General features: G+C 42.6%; 1 protein-coding gene across 8 annotated transcripts in view; it reads right to left on the reverse strand.

The window, feature by feature from the left end:
• ERBB4 (erb-b2 receptor tyrosine kinase 4) overlaps window positions 1-19,607 on the reverse strand; it is a 507,767-nt gene that overhangs the window by 78,142 nt on the left and 410,018 nt on the right. For all 8 annotated transcript variants that reach the window (XM_090144449.1, XM_090144448.1, XM_090144446.1 and 5 more), the window contains one exon: window positions 10,080-10,265. In XM_090144449.1, the coding sequence (XP_090000575.1) occupies window positions 10,080-10,265 (186 nt within the window). The remainder of the gene's footprint in view (window positions 1-10,079; window positions 10,266-19,607) is intronic.

The following is a 19,607-nucleotide window of genomic DNA, read 5'->3' on the forward strand; positions in this document are numbered from 1 at the left end:
GCCATTTGATTTTTTTGAGGGGCAGTCAGAGCTTTATGCTCAGTGACGCGGACACATCATGTCTCTATGAGAACTGACCTGCCCAATGTACTTTAGACTTCTTATTGGCTTTGTGCAATACCAAACTCCTCCATCAGTGACGACTCGCTCTTCACCTGTCTGCATTCCCAAACACATGGAAATCCAGGTACTCTGTGCCTTTTTCAAGTCCATTTCAGATAGCTCACATTTCAGTGTTCTCCCCACTGGATACACCATGCAATTCGCAGTTGTTTATGAGTACTGACAGGGCAAGCAGGGCTGCAGAGAAGACCCTAAGTGAATAAATTCACCATAAAGAGCAAGGAAACTTGAACAGAAACGCAAAACCAAATTCCTTAAGCGTAGTATTGTAGTAATATGCATAGGCTCCTAGAAAGTGCTGGTCAAAACATTTTCTAAAAATATAAAATAGCTTTCCTAGATGGGGTACACATAACACCATTTTCTGTCAGAAATCAGCAGTGCTGCAGGGCTGTACGTTTAATCCTGCACCGTAAGGAATACGATCTGCTGTGATTCTTTGCTAACACCGACTTCCAGTAAACAAAAACAGAAGCAGCATGGATTTGAGTCTGATGTGCAGACATGGGAAAATCTGAGGAACCACGAAGGTCACAGGGCGAAGAAAGAAAACCCAACAAGAGCGAGAACTGCTGCACACTGAGAGCTAATTTGCACAAACAGGCTAGACAGCAACAGATGGGAAGTGGGAAAAAGGGAGAGTGTTGACTAATGACACCGGACTGCCAGATGACCCTGTGGGTTTGAGGGTTGGCACAGCACCTGAAAGCCTGCCCAGCAGCTGCTTGGAAATGCCCTCCTCCCCTCTCACATTTCACTAAACAGACCAACCTCGGCCTCCTGCACTGCACAGAGGCACCCACAGATCACACAGCACCCCAGGGATGTTCTTCCAGCTCTGCCAGACCTGTGCCCATCAGTAGAGCTGAGTTGCTGTGCAATGCTGCTGCTCTGCTCACTGTCACGTCCCAGGGGCCGCATTCTCCTCGATGATTTCCATGTAACTTTGTGATGGAAGGAGCCTAAGAGATTATTTCTGGGACTCATTTATGGCTTGAGATGTGCCTTGGTAGAGTATAGTGAAAGGATATTAAGTGATGGCTGTTCCTGTACTTCATGAGGCTCTGACACAGCGAGTCCCATTGGGCAGAAAGACAACAGGCCTCAGTCCTCCCAGATCCACTGGTCAGTGGGCAGCTCTGTTTTCTAATACACGTGTAAGTTTCTGACATGGACAGGAGCTCTTCTGCTAAGAGACATCTGCTTGACTGCACATTTCTGGAATGCAGCCTTTGCATGGAACGGCTTCTTCAGAGAATCTCTCCCTTCCCATTCAACACGCCAGCTCCTCCTCGTACAAAGGCTGCTGGATTTATGCCCCAGCACTGGCTTGCAAAGGAGAACTTCAAAATGTAGCTCATACTAAGCTTTATTCAAATGTGGACACACACTTCAGAGCCCCACAGCATTCTCCAGATGGCCTCATGGAGTTTCTGAAGGTTCTGAAGCAGTTTGAGGAGTGGGTTACCATTTTTGTGGGGCACATGCGTGCTACGCCACTTTGTAAAATGGGGGAGGGCGAGCCTTGGCTTTAAACATCAGTGCCTTGGCCATCCATTTTTCATAGCTATCCAAACAGGATAATTTACCCTATAAATTACAATATTGAAAAAAAGGTATTTACTAGGGGAAAAATACTTTTTAATTTATGGGTATGTAGAGAAAGAGACCCAGATTTTGTTTCTCAACTCATGCAACTTAAAATAGCCAAATACATATATTTTTTTAAATAATAGTAAGAAAATAAATGCTTTGGGCTGAGACATTTTATGCCAAGTCGCAGTGCAGAGAAGAATTTTATGGTCGAGTTATAAACCTAAAAAATATGGGTTTATAATGGAAATCCTGACAGACCCTAGTAGGTGCTCCTGTAATATCTTGAAACTGATTTAGGAGTGGTTTTCAATAATACTTTCCCAAGCCAATCTGTTGGGGACTGCTAGGAAAAATCTAATGGCACTTTTCTTTCCCCACTGGAGCCGAGCGTACTTGATGAGAGCACTGGTCTGTGCAGCAAGGCTTCTGGGCTTTCATAGCCTGCAGCTGACAGGCCCCCAATATCAGAGACCCTATAAACGTCAGTGCTAAGTGTACATTTCATTTAATGAAACAATAAATTGTCTATCTCCGTACAATAAATTGCCCATTTCTGAACCTCTGCAATGGCTGATGCGATTTGTAAACGGCTGTTTTTCTAACAACCATAAATTGTGGAAGGGCTTTTGGGAACATGGGAATTCTGGGGGAGAAGGAAGTCATCAATGAGTCAGATTAGAACTACAGAAAGGATGACTGCTACTCCTTAAAAAACCTTCCCAGACTAAAATCAAGACAGAATCCCTCTTCACAGGTCCCTAGGCAGTACAGTAAGGCACAGCTCACCAACACAGCAGAAAAGAAATCCAGCAGCCCTTGTGTTAGCAGTAAGCTTAGTGCTCCACTACCTGCTTTATCCCACACTCCCTCAGTGTTCCTGTCATTATCCCCACCCTCCAACACTTCTCCCCCTTAAATTAAGCTGTCAGAGAGCTGCAAGGTTAGCCTACGCGTGTCTTCTAGACACCCTCTGTAGTCAGTACAGAGACTCAGTCACCTTCAGAGGTTGAGTCATTCCACCCAACTTAGCTATCTCTAATGACCAAATAAATATATATACATACATATATGCACACACAACCATAAAACCCCAAATATCATCATATCAACATTACAGTAGGTAGTATGGCTGTAGAGAATCAGGGGTCCAAGCACAAACCTGCAAAAAACATCTCTAATCTTTATGCATGTCACATTTTTGTGTCAGTGGTTCCAATACAACCTTCCAGACTCAAACCAACCTGTAGTCATCAGTCAGTTAGTATTAAAACCCTCACAACCAAAACTTTTTACTGTGACAGAAATGAAGAAATCGAGGTCCTCTCCAAACCTTTAAGAAGACATGAAGTGATGGAACTGGTGGCAGGCACGATGCTCCTGTGCTGATTTCTGAGCACTGAGTGGCTACCAGCTAAAGGGAGCTGGGCAGCCAGAGGAGGAGGGAGAAATGGTGGCACTAAAGAAATGAGGAAAAAAGAGGCTGACACAAAACTGTAGAAACAGGGGAAACAGAAAAACAACAAAAAGGAAGGAAAGAGCAATAGTGAGGTTGGTGAGCAGATAGTATGAGATGGAGGGAGAAAGAAAGGAATGAAAGAAAAGAAGAAAACCTGCTCTGCCTTTAAGTTACCTTTAAGTTAGTGAATTTTGTTGTGGGCTCCTTTATCTTAAGGCTTTTCACAGAGAACTTGTCCTGGCAGCAAGCAGGTGTGGTAGAAAACATTTTACAAGTGACTAAAACAGTTTAAAACTGTTCAATACTCCAAACTAAATAACTAGTCAAAAACTGGGGAAGGATGAAACTGCAGGAAATTCTCCATAAATAACCATGTGGGAAAAGGAGGAATACTGCGCTGGCCAATGAAACATGCAATTAAAGCGTAGAGATGCTGTAATTATTTTCAATGGAATCCAATTCCCTGACTTATTAGGTGAATTATTTCCAGGAAGAACGTGAAGCAGCCACAGGGAGAGCTGCCCACCCTGATCCCATGTCTTGGTGCAGCAGCCTTGCCTGCACACAGTGCGCCCACATCAATCTGAGCATGGTGGGTCACACACAAGGTCCTAACGTTTATTCCCTGTCTTTTATGGAGGACTGGAACTTCTTCAGCCTCACACAAAACCCAAAGCATTCCAGTTGACCACAGAAGGAAAGCGATCTGTCACCCACCTCCTAGCAGTTAGAGGATTCAGAATAACTATGTAAGGCCCATCCGAATTTTGTCACAAAGGTTTTTCAACTTTGTATGAGCCTTTCCAGCCCAGCATGGTACCAAGCAAAGGTCCTGCACATAGGCAGGGTTGGGTAATTCCCATCTGAGCCTTGGTGGCACTCCCTCATTCAGGGCCAGCTATCAGGAACATCTGAAGAAGTGCCCTTAATTTCTAGCTGCCATCTGCGGGCACCCAACCTTCCCAGCAAAGCACAGAAAAGTCACAATGAACAGGAATAAGCAGAGAAAACTGCTCTAAGGAGTTCAGGAGAGTAAAGCGATACTTTCCCCACCTATTTTGATTTTGGTCTTCCATGCAATTAACTCCTTGTTTCAATATGGCTTTAATTTCATAGCCCTTGGTTTAGATCCTACTCTCCTATACACCGCACATCTTAACAGAGCAGCCCCATTAGTAAACTACATTTATGCTAATGGACTTGCTTGCAGTGATAATTATCACAGCCCTTCGCCCCAGTCCTTGCCAGTGTGAGCACGTCAGGAGTGGTTGGTATAGCATTATAATTAAACAATTAGCCTTGTCATGGCACAGAGCTCTGGGAATAGAGTCATCTTGAAGCTTAAAATGTGGACAGCTGATAGATGACTGTCATTAAGCTCTGTGTTCGCTCGGTGATGGAATAGTCGCTGAGCTGTAGGGGAGGCTTCCTTAATGAAGAAGAAGGACCTTGAACTGCAGCCACTATCCTCCACCTCTTTCCAACCTGTCCAGGCATCCCTGCTGCCTCCCACTTCACATAGCTTCTGTCTATCTTTCACCCCATCTGCAGGAGAATAACAAAAGCTGTCTCTAGCAAGTCAGTCTTCATCCATCATGTCGTGATGGAGAAGAAAGGCTCACGGTGCAGCCGAGTGGACCTCCTTTGCCTCCAGCCCTCCCCTGTTCAGAGCCTTTCTCACCCTGTGGAGCGGAACCAGTTTAATGTCAGATGTGAGGTGAGTGCTGTACCAGCTTTTGGGTCAGCTCCTCAATTGCATAAATCAGCATAGAGCCTTTGAATTTCACATAGCTTGCAAATTTACATCCAGCTGAGGAGCTCTGCCCTGGGCAATAATAAAATACACCCTTCTAGTGTGGAAATAGGCTTCAGGAGTAGACAGGCTATCCTTCTTGCCAGGAGGAAAGCAGAAGGCTGTGGAGGTCTGTAATGTGACCTGGTTCAAGGGGGAGAGAAACAGTGGCAGAAAGAGGTGGTGTGACAGCTCTGCAAGAGTCTGTGTGTGGATGGCTCCTGTAGGCTCCCAGCTGCAGATCTGCCCTGCTGGCAGAAAATCCTTGAAGAGAGCAACGAGTACAAATGTTCTGGAATAACATGCACCAGACACAAAGACATGCACCTGCACTTCCTACTTCTTTCCTCCAGTGTTTTCAAACTCTGTTTTCCTGTATACTTGGATAACTGATGCAGTGCCTTGGTTAAAGTAATTTGAGAATCCTTCTATATTGAAAAGCTATAAAAAGTAATCTCCCTCAGTACTTGATTTCCTTTCCATTACATTCCACTGTACCAACCCACTTTTGCTTTATCTCATTATTATTCTGAGAGTATGTGAATAAATTACAACAGTTCAGATCACCAAAACAACGTCTGGGTGCCCAACGGAGAAGATGGGACTGAACCAGGGGCACCAGCTAAGCTTGCCATCCAGTGTATCTACTGAGAATTTGCTAGCCTTATGAGATTAGATCCTCAACTGGTTCTCAATCAGACTCTCAATCAGTCAATACTATGGTTGCTCATGATGTATTACTCCACCCTTCTACACCTAAGGCCACCAAGATAGTCCATCTTACCCCCAGCTCTAGGGAGCATGTCGATATGCAAAGGTAACTTACTTCTTTCCTGGATGTCAAACTCCACATAATGTCACTGAGTTAAGATCAGCCAACGCCTGAGCTAAAAGGTTAAACATTCAATTCCTGAGCAAGATACTACCCAAGCAAGCAAAACACAAGGAGATGCCTTGTGTATCTGCAAAGCAGAAGGGAAGAACCCCCCAGACACAGCTGCTGTCTAACAACCATGGTTTATGCAGAATGCTTGGGGGCTACTCTATTTTTGTAACTTTCATCCATAACGTAAGAAGCTCAAGCTTCTGGAAAGAGAGCACAATTACCCTGCAATGATATAACAGTCAGAATAAATTCAACACAATCTGGATAAGCAAGAAGAAAAATCATCCAAGCTTTCTTCTCAATTGCCAGTAGATAATACTCAATAACTGCCCTGTCGTCAACCTTCAGAAACGATCTCCAGAGCCATATGCAGGTTGGCAACCAAGCACAGCACCTAACTAGTTTTTGCATCTAGTTTTACAGAATGAGAGACATATGGAAATGAACAGTCTGGCAGAACAAGTGAACTCTGAAGCAATGGCTTCAATAAATAAAAGTCTGCACATTGGCAGATGGAGAAGAGCGCAGCAGGGAGGAACTGTACTGCAGCAGCAACTTGATTTTAAATGATTCACAAAAACCAATCTGAACCTCAGATCCAAGGCTTTTCCAACTCCTCCAGTCCTACTCTTGGCTGAGGAAAATTCCCACCGTAAAATGAGGAGATGTAGAGGTTGCTAACCAAGGACAGATACCAGGAGGTCTTTCAGGGAGACTGGTTGATCTCTAATCTTCTTTTGCCTCCTATTATGCTGCTAATCACATTTTAGCTTGCAGGAAGACACAACCAATCGCTCCCACAAGTCTAGAAAAGCAAAATGCAGAGATGCATTTTCAACCACGTGATGGAGCACAGGATGTGATCACAGTGGATACAGGTACATGGGACACACAGACCTTTCTCTTAGTGAGCAGCACCTTGGGATCCTTTCAAGTGCCACCCTTTCATCCTCTAGAGAGACTGCTCTATCCGTAGGCAAATTCAATCTTCCCTATTCACATGCTGCAGACTGATTCCAAGTCACTGCTAAATGTGATAGATGAGTGGAAAACAAACATTACTACTCCACCACTGCTCCTCTTTCTGGGATAAAGGGAATCCTTGCCTGGTGATCTCAAAAATCATTCTTCCCATCATTCCTGAAAAAGCTTTTAGTACATGTCCTGTAGCCCCTATTCACATTACAATCTCCCATCAGAAAGTGCAGTGCAATGCAGAGAATTCTGTGAAACATTCTGTGCACATTCCTACATCTTTCCTCCCTTCACTGAAAGATTCCTATATAATAATTACATTCAACCTACGTGTAAAGATGAGGAAGATTTTCACCACCAACTGTAACTTAAGGTCACCAAAAAGGGAAATAAAGACTTAGAGGAACATTTTAATTCTTTGAGTCTACTTTTGCAATACGATTGCACCGTGGTCTGCAAGCAGTGACCCTGTCAGCCCTAATGAGCCTTTCCTACAAATACCATTGAGATTCATGCAAAAGCAGCTAAGTGCAAAACACGTGTGATAGGTACTGATTCTCTTCATGCCCGACCAGTGCAGTAAAAATAAGAGAAGGGAAAGAGACATTTAGTAAGAAATCAAGGAAAAAAATATCAAAACCAAACTATGATGGTCCAGTGCTAACAACTCTGCCATAGGTGCTGACACATGGGCACTTGTTCAAGACACAGTCACTGTGCTGAGCTCCAGTCACAGAATGACTTAGGTTGGATGGGACCTTAAAGATCATCCAGTTCCAACTCCCCCTGCCATGGGCAGCATTGCCATCCACTAGATCAGGCTGCCCAGGATCCCACCCAGCAGTCTCACTGGGCAACCTGCTCCAGCACCTCACCACTCTGAGTAAAAAACTCCTAACATCTAACCTAAGCCTCCCCTCTTTAAAGCCACTCCCCCTCGTCTTGTAACTATCAGACTACATTAAGAAGTTTGTCTTCCTGCCACTTATAAGTTCCACTGGAAGGTCACAACGAGGTCTCCCAGGATGGTGTCTTTTCCTTCTATTGTGTCAACTGCACCACTCAGCTTGGTACCATCATCAGACCTACTGAGGGTTCATGCAATCCCCCTGTCTATGTCAGTGATAAAGATGTTGAAGAGCACCTGACCGACCCCTGGTGGGCACCATTCATGACTAGCTTCCAGTTGGACACAGAACCATTGACAACAGTCCTCCTAGGCTAAGACCCTCCAACCATCTCTCTATCCATCAAATAGTCCAACCTTCAAACCTGTATCTCACCAATTCAATGAGCTAACAGAACTTCAGTGAGCTTTTCCCCAGAATAGGCCACCTTTTACTACACAGCATCAGTTTCTCTTCCTGACACTCCATCAATTGCTATTACGCATATGATCTCCTTTCTTTGTATACTCTTGTTACCCATCATCTCAGTACTCAAATAACTGCCATATTTCATCTCTTCCTCCCACATCACACACAGATCAAGAAAACCAGCAGGCAGAGGTTTGTGGAAGAGCGTACTGAAGCCATTCATAAGAGGAAACAGCTTAGACCCAAGTAATGCTTTCCATCAGCCCTCCCATGCTATGGAGTAGGGCAACTCTGCTTCACTGATTAGCTACCCAAATCAAGCCCAGAGAAAAACACGTACAGCTTATAGAGCAATAAGTCAATAGACATATGCACATATCCACAAATAGAAAGGTGGATTATCTTTTCACATACAGCACAGTGTAAATGTTTTGAAATAAACAATAATGGCCACTATCAATCAAGAGTGGAAAACAGATGGGAAGGAGGTTCTGCAGCAAGAAAGGACTCAGTTATCTCAGTTTGTTTCTCTCTTCCTGAATTACTCCCTCCCTTCTCCCCAGCCAAACTGTGAAAGGTTTACAAGTCAGCTGCAGACTACATCTAAGCCTCAATCCCTCTATCAAGCATTATGAACATTTACAGTCATCTCCAGACCAATTTGACAATGGATGTAATCCTGAGCAAAAAAAAAAATCCTATTAATGATGAGCCTCAAACTATTTCTTCCACTTGAACAAAAGTCAAAATCAGACAAAATCTAGAGCTAGATGAACTTCTTGCCCTTTTTTTCTTCCTCCTTTTGTAAAAAAAAAACCAACCAAGTATTTAAAAGTAGTTTACTGGATGGCTGCCATTCTGTCCAGCAAAACAACTGCTCAATCTCCAGGTTCCTCTCCAGTGTTAGAAGTTCAACTTGAATTATGATTCCTTAGTTGTAGCAAATCCACTTACGGTTGCAGATTTAATATACCAGAGTAGCATGTAGCATACGTTCATGTGCAACAAGCAATTCTTACCAAAATAATCTAAAAATAAATTACTAATTTTTAAGTAATTCTTAATTAAAACTGAGTTCCAGATTCTCATCCACTGTAACACCATTGTATTCAATTCTGGGTGCACAAAAGATCCTTCTAAACTGATAAAAATCATGGCCTTCTACGCTCTCGGATCCCATCACCTTTTGCAACTTCTTATCAGTAACTTCTTAGTATAGCACTGAGAATCTAAACATAGAACATATAACCACAGTGCAAGGATCACACTGGGACTGGTTTTATGACTGGTTCTGCTTCTCTACCTCAGTTGAAGCAGCCTGTAACAGCACAGTAAGGGCTTAATTCTTGCTCCTAAAACTCCCCTGGAAGGCTTAGAGCATTACATCACAGCGGGCAAAGCAGGGTCCAGCCTGATCTTTCCCATTCTACAAAGGCAAGAGAGATGACCCTCCAGCTTCAGCTGATAGGTCTTGAGCAGCAGAACCACAGAGGTTACCAAAGGGCTGACATGAAGCAAGTAATTAACTTGTAGGTGGTGTGGGGGGCAGACAATTGATGGCCTATCAGAATTTAACTGGCAATGCAACTTCAGGAAGGTTAAAAATACAATCACATTAAATCAATATTTATGAGCGATCAACATCAGAAGAGGCTGAAAAATCTTTCTGTGCCCCAGAAACCATACAGGGAGCTTCTTCCCTCACCCTTCTTTCCTCAAATGTCCTCTGTTACTGCTGGGTTGGAACAATGGCCAAGAAAAACATTGCTTTACATATTAATGAATAATCCAGAAGACGCAAAGGCAGACAAAACAGTACATATTTTAAAGACTACCCAACTTCCCTGAAAACAAACATTTCTGAAAAATACACAAAAAGAAGCAATCCTATTGTTAGCTATGAAAGTAGGAAAAAAAAGAACACCAACTACATACCTTTGCTATTTGGACACACCAGTTTAGCAGAAGCTGGGAGCCAATATTGTCCTTATGTTCATGAACATAATCCAGCAGGCAGCCATGAGGCATCAGCTGAGTGACGAGCTGGATGGTCGGGCTCAAGCAGACACCCAGGAGTCTCACCAGGTGTGGGTGGTCCATGCTGGCCATGATGAGAGCTTCCTGAAACAAAAGAAGTGACCCAGTTACTCCAGTATGCCTAAGGACTGGCAAAATTCAGTGTGATGTAATGAGCTCCAAGCAATGAGGGTCAGACCATGCACACAGATGCCATGAAGGCTCAGATCAGAAATCCTGCACTTTACATTCCCATCCTGTTACACCGCCCCAGAACCAAAGATGTGTGACACACTGACTTATTCCAAAAGATCTCTTTAAAAAATAGAAACAAAAACTTCTTTCTTTCTTGAATGTATTTTTCCATCTGATAGGCAACCAAACTACACCACTCACCTGTAGTAAAGCCCCCAGTTCAAGTCTTCTCTGGTACAACCTTTGATCAAGCTGTGCTAATATGGTTTAGTGAATCAGAAATCTTATGCTCGGTATTTTACAGGCTTAAGCACTATACCTAACCTAACCTAGAAATACTCAATGTTGGCTATAGTATGCAGTCCTAAAATGCCCTGACAAACAGCACAAGAACTCCTGACAAAAAAACAACACCTGCACATCTGCTTGCACAGGTAACGCTGTCATCACAAGCAACTGGCACTCAAAAAATGCAAAGAGAAAGCTTCTCTCCCTCATTCACTGAGCTGAGTCCTTCATTTCAAGACCACTCCATCATGGCAATGGAACAATGAAAAGTGAGATCAAGCTGCAGCTCTGTAAAGCTATTTTGGTTCTCTTTCTCCAGAAAACCTATCCGACATTCTTCTGACAATGTAACAGCTATAATAGTGCCAAAGAAAGACAGAAAGAAAGAAATGATAAGAAAAATTTGGCATCAGAGGAACATAGCATCCCCTTAAGTCTTTTTTTTTCCTCCCTGTATTAAGGGGAAAAAGTCCTGGCAAGTAGGCAGAGTTTGTACTAAAGGAAATGGCTCATCATAGTACAAAGAATACTTGAAACAAAATTGCAGACCATTTGCATAATACTTCCCTTTCTTTCCTTTTTTTTTTTTTTTGTAAAAATCAAAGAACTAGACACTAATTGTAGGTTCCCTCCCCCCCAAACAAGAAAAGAACAGATGGCCTCCATTAGGGGGAACATCTCCCCCCTTTCTTCTTTCTGAAACTTATGTGAAAAAAATATGTAAATCGACAGGGGCTACGCGATGGGATGACTGGAGGAGGGGCTCTGAGGGAGATTCCAATCTAAGCGAGATAAGGAATCATCATTTAAGAACATTTACTCCAATTAAAATGTAGTTCTCTCTTATTCAAATAATAAGAGTGGCGTCTCTTTGAAGTATTTTTAGTCTCCTCCGCTGTCATCAGAAAATGTCAGTGAAGGCCACCAGAATAAATTTATGTTGACTGATGCATTATCAATTTTTGGAGAGCAAAAATTACTCTGTTTCATTTTCTTCCCCTTTATTTATACACCATTTTATTTTTCCCTGCAGACGCATAGGGAGATAGTAGTTGTTGCCCTCCCTCTGGCCAAGTAAGTTCAGAGCTTTTCCAGAACTTGCAGTGGGAGCACTTTGCTCTGTAACGAGGACTGATTAGAACACAAACAATATATTGTTTTTGCTTACTAAGGGACCAGATGGAAAGCTTTGAAGCATGTGCTCCATTAGTCTCCAGCTACTTGCCATCTATAAGATGGAGTTCAAAGGGAAGACACTTCTGCACAATAACAAAAGCATGCGGTGTCATTTGTCTCATCCTGATGTTACGGGAAGCATATACCCTTCCAATAGCTTTTGGGCAACGGTGCCAGAAAAAATACTGTTAATACAGTATTAAGGATTGCTTTGCAATAAAGTAAGAACTACAATAGAGTTGAAAAGCCTTTGTTATAGACCTAAGTTACGAAGGGATATTAATTGGGCATCAATCCTGGCGACACGTATTTATCCTCATTAGTATAAGTATTGTTATTTTTATTACACTACCATCTACAGGAGAACCAGATTCAGGGTTACGTCTATCCAGCACAGAATAAACAAAGCAAAAGACATTCTAATTGTTCTTCTCAAGTCTAATCAGACAGAACAAACAACAACAAACATCATCACTTAGTAGCATTTAAAAATCTGTTCAGCAAGTAGAGTTTCCTTTTTAAAAGGAACACTGTAGACCTTACAGCCACAACTTCCACTTCCACGCTCAGCAGTGTGATTTCTATTTTGATTTTGTAAGATAAGGCACCTAACAGAGAGACCTGACCACCTGATGCTGGCACCTCCGGGAATTAGTTTGCAGTGTCTCATATCTCCTGGTAGCCTTGCATCTGTAGATCCTGCCTCACTGCTCCATCAGGAACAATCACACAAATGACTTGGAAAATTGTACTTAACATTCTAATTTAAATGAGAAGAAACCATATGTTGGAAAAATACAACCTACTATCCAGTTCCGTAGGAAGTCTAGAGCAGAAGTGAGAACTGAGCATCAAATCACTTTATCGTTCTCTCCTGATACAAAAAAAAAAACAACACTAACCTTCCAGGCTGAAATAAAAAAGGGAGAAAGGAGAAAAGTAATAAAGATACTTAATCTTTCCTGGAGGAATCAGAATCTTTGTAACATCACGTGCTCACATCAGCACCTGAAAAATGACAGCTGAGGGGACAGCTCTGAAAGGATGGACACCAGGCACTCCATCTATTTGCAGAAGCACTAAGTCTTATCACCGAGGAACTCCTCAGCCAAATCAGATCTCTTTCTGGTGTTTGTTAATACCTAAGAAGTGACAGCAATATAAATTACCACAGCAACATGTGACAGGCAGACACAGGGCAGCTGCAAGCCAGCCAGCCTGGATGCAAGCAGCAGTGAGGAGCTCAGCCTGGCCTTACCTGTAAGGCACATTTTGCAGTCTACAGCAAGCTTTGGTGCTATGAGACATCAAATAAGTTACTGCACACTAAGACTAGGAATGCATATTCTGTTCACAGCGTTAATGTATCTGAGGGGAAGAGGAACACAGAAAGGCCTTGATATGGCAGGGAGCTCGGCAGGACCACTGCTGTGCTGACACAGCCTCACCACAGAGCACACAAGTGACTTTAATGGATCACCTGTGTTCAGCTCAGTACTGTACAGCCCAGATATGGTATTTTTAACAAAGAAATCACACATGCTGTTGGTCATTCCTTTCTTCTGCTCCTTTTGAATGTGTTTAAATGATCTCCAGCACGTGCATTAAGCTCAGCACCTGAGATTTATATTTACAACCCTGCATTAACCAGCTACAGGCATGCTATTTTTTTAATGCTGCACACTGATCCTTCTGGCACACGCATTCACTAATACAATACAGCAGCCAACAAGAAAGGTCAGCATGTAGGCCCCTGTGAGCCACCACCAGCCCTATGACTGATTCCTCTACAAAGGTCTGAGGAGGTGAAATTGCTAAGAGACAGAGGCCAGAAGTAGAACCTTCAAAACATCCATCATCAGACCAGCCAAAATATGCTTAGACAGGTAGAGCTGGCCACCAGGGTACAGATACATACATAGCTCCATCTTGGCTAAAAGCATCTGTCAACACAGATGATGAGAGGAATTAGCCACTCACTTCTCACAGGTCACCTGAGTCACCTTCATTCCTCAGATAGCTTTGAAGATCACAGCTAAAGCTGTTTCTTGACCTACCCTCCGCACTGCAGCCATGTTTGAAGTATCTGTAATTTGAGTGCTCTTTCTTGAAAAGAAAATCCAACTAAAGCAAGATTTCTGTTTTGGCTTTCTGTGATGAGGAGGAACAATTCTCAGAACAATTCTTAAGACAGTAAGAAGGTGCACTGCAGCACCACGAGCACCTACAGCACAGTACCAGAGTCATCTTCCAGTGTCACATAATCCTACTTATGCTATTCCTCAGAGTCAGAACAGGAGAAACACGCTCCCCACTCCAGACAAGTCCCACAGGCCTGCTGCCCTAAGCACAGCAAGCTGAGCACATTTTACTGCTCCAGATGAGCGCACACACCCCAGAGTTTGGTAAGCAGGGCCAAAGGCTGAGAAACCTTTGGTTTCCTAGCCTTCTGTTGCCAAAAAATGCCCCCAAACAAAAGAAACTGAAGAACAATGCTCTGTTTTTCCTCATCATTGTTCAGAGAAGTTATTAAAAGCTTAATTCTTAGTGCCTTATGCATTTTTCTGAAATCACAAACTGTGCCATGGTAACAGAAGAGATACTGCTGTAAATACATTGCTTTTTTCATTCATTTTACAGTACTCCTAATGGCTAGGGCAAAAACCTGTCTGGATTGCACGTTGGACAGATTCAACTCGTTTTCAGTGCTTATTGTCTACTTGGCTTTACACAGACTTACCAGGTAACAGCCAGCTTAGCATATGCAGTCTGCACAAACATTTAAGCTGAGAGACAGCATAAGATACATATTCAAAGCTGCACATGCCCACATTTATTGTATGACAGTGATGCCTGCTGTTTTACCTCCCCTGTGCTTCCTATACCAGACACTGTTTTCAACTGCTTTACTGCACTATTCTGTGTTTGTCTCTCACCATTCAGGCAGATCCTCTCTGCAAACCTTCTTTAAAAGCATCTCAGCCATTTCTGACACCAAACTGAGAGATGCAGTGACAGGAACCAGCAAAGGCTATCTGAATTCTATGCAGGAACAGTAACAAGCAGAGGGACGAATGCCATCATCAGTTACTGCAACTATTTTGCCAGGAATTGCTCTATAATGCATCTGCTTCTAATGACTAAACAGCATTTTCGGACAGAAGTTTTATTTGGGATCTGATGACAGCTTATATAACCTGTTTTTACTGCTAGGTGATGCAGTCAACAGCACTTGAATGCTTCAAGAGCAGGTTCAGCCCTGAGGTTACTACTGCAGGGCCGAGCCATGTGCTTCAGCTTGGCTCAAGAGTGCAATAGCACGGCCTGCAGTGAAACATGTTTCTGGCACTGTGCTGTCCTCAGAGACTGTGACAACACAGAGGTCACATACAACAAATTTTCTTAACTTCTCACTAGAGAAGCTGGACTTGGGAGCAATGAAAAAATGTATTAAACAAACAAACCCTTCTACATATCCATACCCATAGTCCAAGAACAAAAGCATGATCAGTACTCCCAACAGTTACATCTACAGCTGTTGCACAGAAACCCAACAGTTCACATTCAAGGCCAAAGCCTACGTTCACACTGCTTTGCAGGCACAGCATGAGCTTTGAATCAAGGCCCTTCTCATCTCTATCCTGTCTCCCTGAGACATCCCCCAGTGCTTGTTTTGCTTTAGGAAGCTGTGTTACAGAAGCTACACAAACAAATAGAACAAATAGAGAATGTAACAGTATGAGTCTTTTGAGATGTGTTTCCTCAGAGCTAGGACAAACTATTACAATTAAAGAGACTACAGGTTTTTGACTGGTTGGTTTTGGATATTGGAGAATTGATACTTCCAAAGTTTTCAAGCTCAGTTTCCAACAAGAAGCTCAACAGAGATCCCTTTGTTAGGGAGCAGAGCCACCACATACTCAGACTGGAGTACAAGTGCTTAAATTGTGAGATTTACGCCTTCTCTGGAGGTGGCACATCTTCAGATGTGCTGCATTTCCCAGTGCAGTTGCAGCCACTGAGACTGCCTGTCACAGCACTTGCACACAGCAGAGGCTATGCAGTCCTGTTGGCTCAGCACTGGAGGCTCAGCCTGCACTGTTGATGATGAGTTCAAATGCATGCAAATATCCCAGCGTGATCTAAGTCTGTGAGAAAGATGCTGCACTTACCTCCAAACACTCATAAGTAGCACAATTCTTAAAGCTCTCCTTCTGAAGGTGATAATTGCAGACTGATGGGTCAAACATGCTCTGCCCACCTTAGAAAAGCAGAACGTCCTACTCACATAGGAATAGATATGCTCATAGCAACAGATACATTCACATACTTATAGAAGCAATCTGGCTCCGTAAGTATTTTTGAGAAATAAGTAGTATGGTGATTCTTGTCCTGCCAAAACTGAGGGCATGGACAACTACGCTGCTTCCAGCAGAGCACAAGTGCTCAGAGTTGAGCACACAGATGAACGTTTGATGGAGTTGGAGATGCATTTTGTTATACCCACATACCATATGCTTCTGTCTTCTCCCAGCTGCCTTTCTACCAATTAAGTCTCCCAATTCATCAGAGCCTGTGTTAAGACAGCTGAGGAAGAATCTGAAGCCTAAAGGAACAGAGCTCTGTGCACAACAAGCTACGTAAACACTTCCCATCAAACATCCAGCCAGAAGACAACTCTCACCAGCCTTCCTGCCAACCCTGCCTGAAAACATTTGATTCTGATGATTCGAGAGTAAACTCTTGTCTGCTTTCAGTTCTGCTTTATGCATAGGCATCCACGAGTTCACAGGAGCTGAGAAACCACAACAAACCTTTATGTAAACATTTCCATGGAAAGCAATCAAGAGAAGTAACAGCAGATTTCAAACTGGCAATCCCCCCTTACTGATCAAATGTAAAGATACCTCATCATTCTGATGCATTTTATTCTGTCAGGAGAATTTTGCTTTTTCCTATTTTAATGTAATTGCAAAAAAAAAGGTTTGAAGTTCTAACACTGAAAAATAATAGTTTCAGCCTTACTTGGAGAGTAGATCAGTCTCAACGCCGACCAGCTTATAAGCATTTTCAGCCTTAGCAGCAGATTTCTTTCAGAAGAAGGGAGTTATTGCTTTGATTTTTGATGAGTGATGGGAAGGTCTCAAGAAGGAGCGATGGGAAAAAAATATCAAGCTCTCTCCCCTTTCTGAAGGGTCTTAGGACACAGCTTTAAAATTTTCTAGTATCACTGAAAAGCTTGACTTGATAATCACACACTCAAAGCTGCTTCCTTCTTCAGGATCCATTTAAAGGGATAGCATCAGATTGAAACCTCATTTCATCAAGTGTACTATCAACAGTAAGAGTTGTTTTAATCAAAGATACATTTTACCCATTGCCCAGGTAGCTCATTTATCACATTTCAGAGTTGAAAAGAGACTCTTCATTTCCATGTTTCCCTTGTCTGTCATTCAGATGCAGAAGAGCATCACACTCAGGACTCAAGTGCTGGAAAGGGAAGATAATATTTAAACGAAGAAGATTTAAATGGACTGTTAGATTCACTGTTAAGGTTTCTTTTTTTCTCTCAGAGTTGGCATCGCTGAATCACAAAATCATCAAAAGCTGCCACACATCTGCAGTCTTACAGGTACATCCATAGTCACATGGAGCCATGGGGCTGCCTCTTGCTTTTTCTCCACCAGTTCAGTGAAATGTGTCACTGCCACACAACGTGCTCTCACTCTGTAGAGCTTTAGGACACTGAGAGCTTGCTGAGCCTTCATGTAAACATCAACATCGATAACCTTTGGTAGCCTACAGATTCACTCAGATCTATGTTCTCACCTGAGTGACAGCACTGTCAGGAAGGCAACTGTTCTCACCTGATAAAAGAGAATTAGTTGCAGAGGGACCAGAAGCATCTCCCCACTCTGCATTCAGGTCTTCATCTATGATCTAGTAATGCAAAATGTTTCCCAGCTCTTCCTCAGTTAGAATTTCCCAGCCCTCCCATTCCTCCTCCCCACTGTGCACAGCCCAATCATACAAGAAAAAAGGTTCAATAGTCCAGCTCGAATTTGACTAGGATTCTGTCCAATGTGCAGGGTTTTAAATACATCTTAATAAAAAAAAACATGAAAAATTCTGCAAGAAAAAATTTCAGCAAAGAAACTCACGTTCTTTCCCCATTTCAAATGTCATTTCTTTCCAACCTTTCTCCCAGCTCTTTGATTATTTTAATAACTTCCCTGATGACTTAGATTCCAGCAGCTACTCTAGCCACTCACCCAAACCAACAAGGGCTCATTTAGAAACCAAACATTCTGCTTGGTTTCAAGAAACATTCAGAGAACGCAGTTCTGCTTTTATATGCATGTGCATCTCATCCCACTGAACCTGAGCAAAGAGCACTGCATAGACAAAAAACACATCCTCAACCCCTGGGAACATTCCCAACGAGACCCAGCATGGCACCTTCTGATATTACCCCACTCAGCACCGGACATCTGGGAAAGTGTCCTCTGTTGGTCCCTGTTCAACAAAACCCTCTGCTCTCCAAGTCCCTCATTTCCACTGGATCAACAGTTGCCTGACTACACCTCAGCCATTTCCAACCACAGCATCCATACTGTTCCATATCATACAATGTACCTATGCAAGTCACTCACCAATACTTCTGAAGCTAGGATTGAGTGAATTGACTACAGAGCCATCTGTTAACTCAAAAATCCAAGTAATTATTCCTTCAAACATTGTAAAATCATTTTCTAGCAAAGCATTAATAAACAGTAAACCCTGGTCTACTATTTCATACAATGCTACAATGCTTATTTATCTACTGAGCTAATAACTTCTTTATAAAGTAAAATCCTCTAGGAAACAACTGTAATCACCTTATACATAACTAAGGGAAGAACACCAAATTTCTCTTTTGTCCTTAATACAACATTTGCAATCCCATTTCTTTGAAATGCCTGACTTGTTGGCAAGCACCAACTGATAATGATAACAAGAGGTGTTTGAAAAGAGCATTACAGACACATTTGCAGTGACTAATTAGAGAAAACAGCTTTCCACCCCTCCTTTCCCCTCCAATACCTGCTTTTCTAAGTAAATATTCTGATTTAAAAATCAGAAAATAATTTTAAAACATAGTAACCAATAAAGAATTTGCTTCAGAGATGATGCAGTTTATCTCGCAATTCACTGAGTCCCATCTGTGAAGGGAAGATGAAAAATAAATAATTCCTCTGTCCTTTCTATGTTGTGTCTATCTTGATAGGAAGTTTCTCAGGGCAGGGACAAGCTCACCATGGTTACGCAGCACAAAGGGATTCTGATCTTAACAGGGCCAAGCAATGACATACATTGCAATAAGCAGCAACAGCAAAGTTAATATAGAAAATATTGCTGGGTAAAATCTTTTTATTTTTGGAACTGTAGTTTCAATATCAGAGGACCAAGCATTTCAAACCAGCAATTACTGCTCTGTGATCTGACAGCCACGTTGCGACCTCAGCTCCGTCTCTGTTTATCCTGGTTATTGTACTTAAGCCTAAAAGGCACTGGCAGAATATTACTAAGATCATCAACAACCCAGTCATGCACCAGATCTCCCTTTCTTATTTCTTACAATGACGTGACAAGCAGAGATAGGGACAGCCGACTACCATCTGCATATAATGTGTGGAATATTAATATGAACAGATGTTAATTATTCCATTTCTTCCGTTTCTGTACGCTCGTGACAGTTGCTGATGTATCAGAGGTGGCAGGATCAGCACTGAGGAGGGAAAACAATTC

The sequence above is a fragment of the Phasianus colchicus genome, chromosome 7 (genome assembly GCF_987193195.1).
Source record: "Phasianus colchicus chromosome 7, bPhaCol1.hap1.1, whole genome shotgun sequence".
NCBI lineage: Eukaryota > Metazoa > Chordata > Aves > Galliformes > Phasianidae > Phasianus > Phasianus colchicus.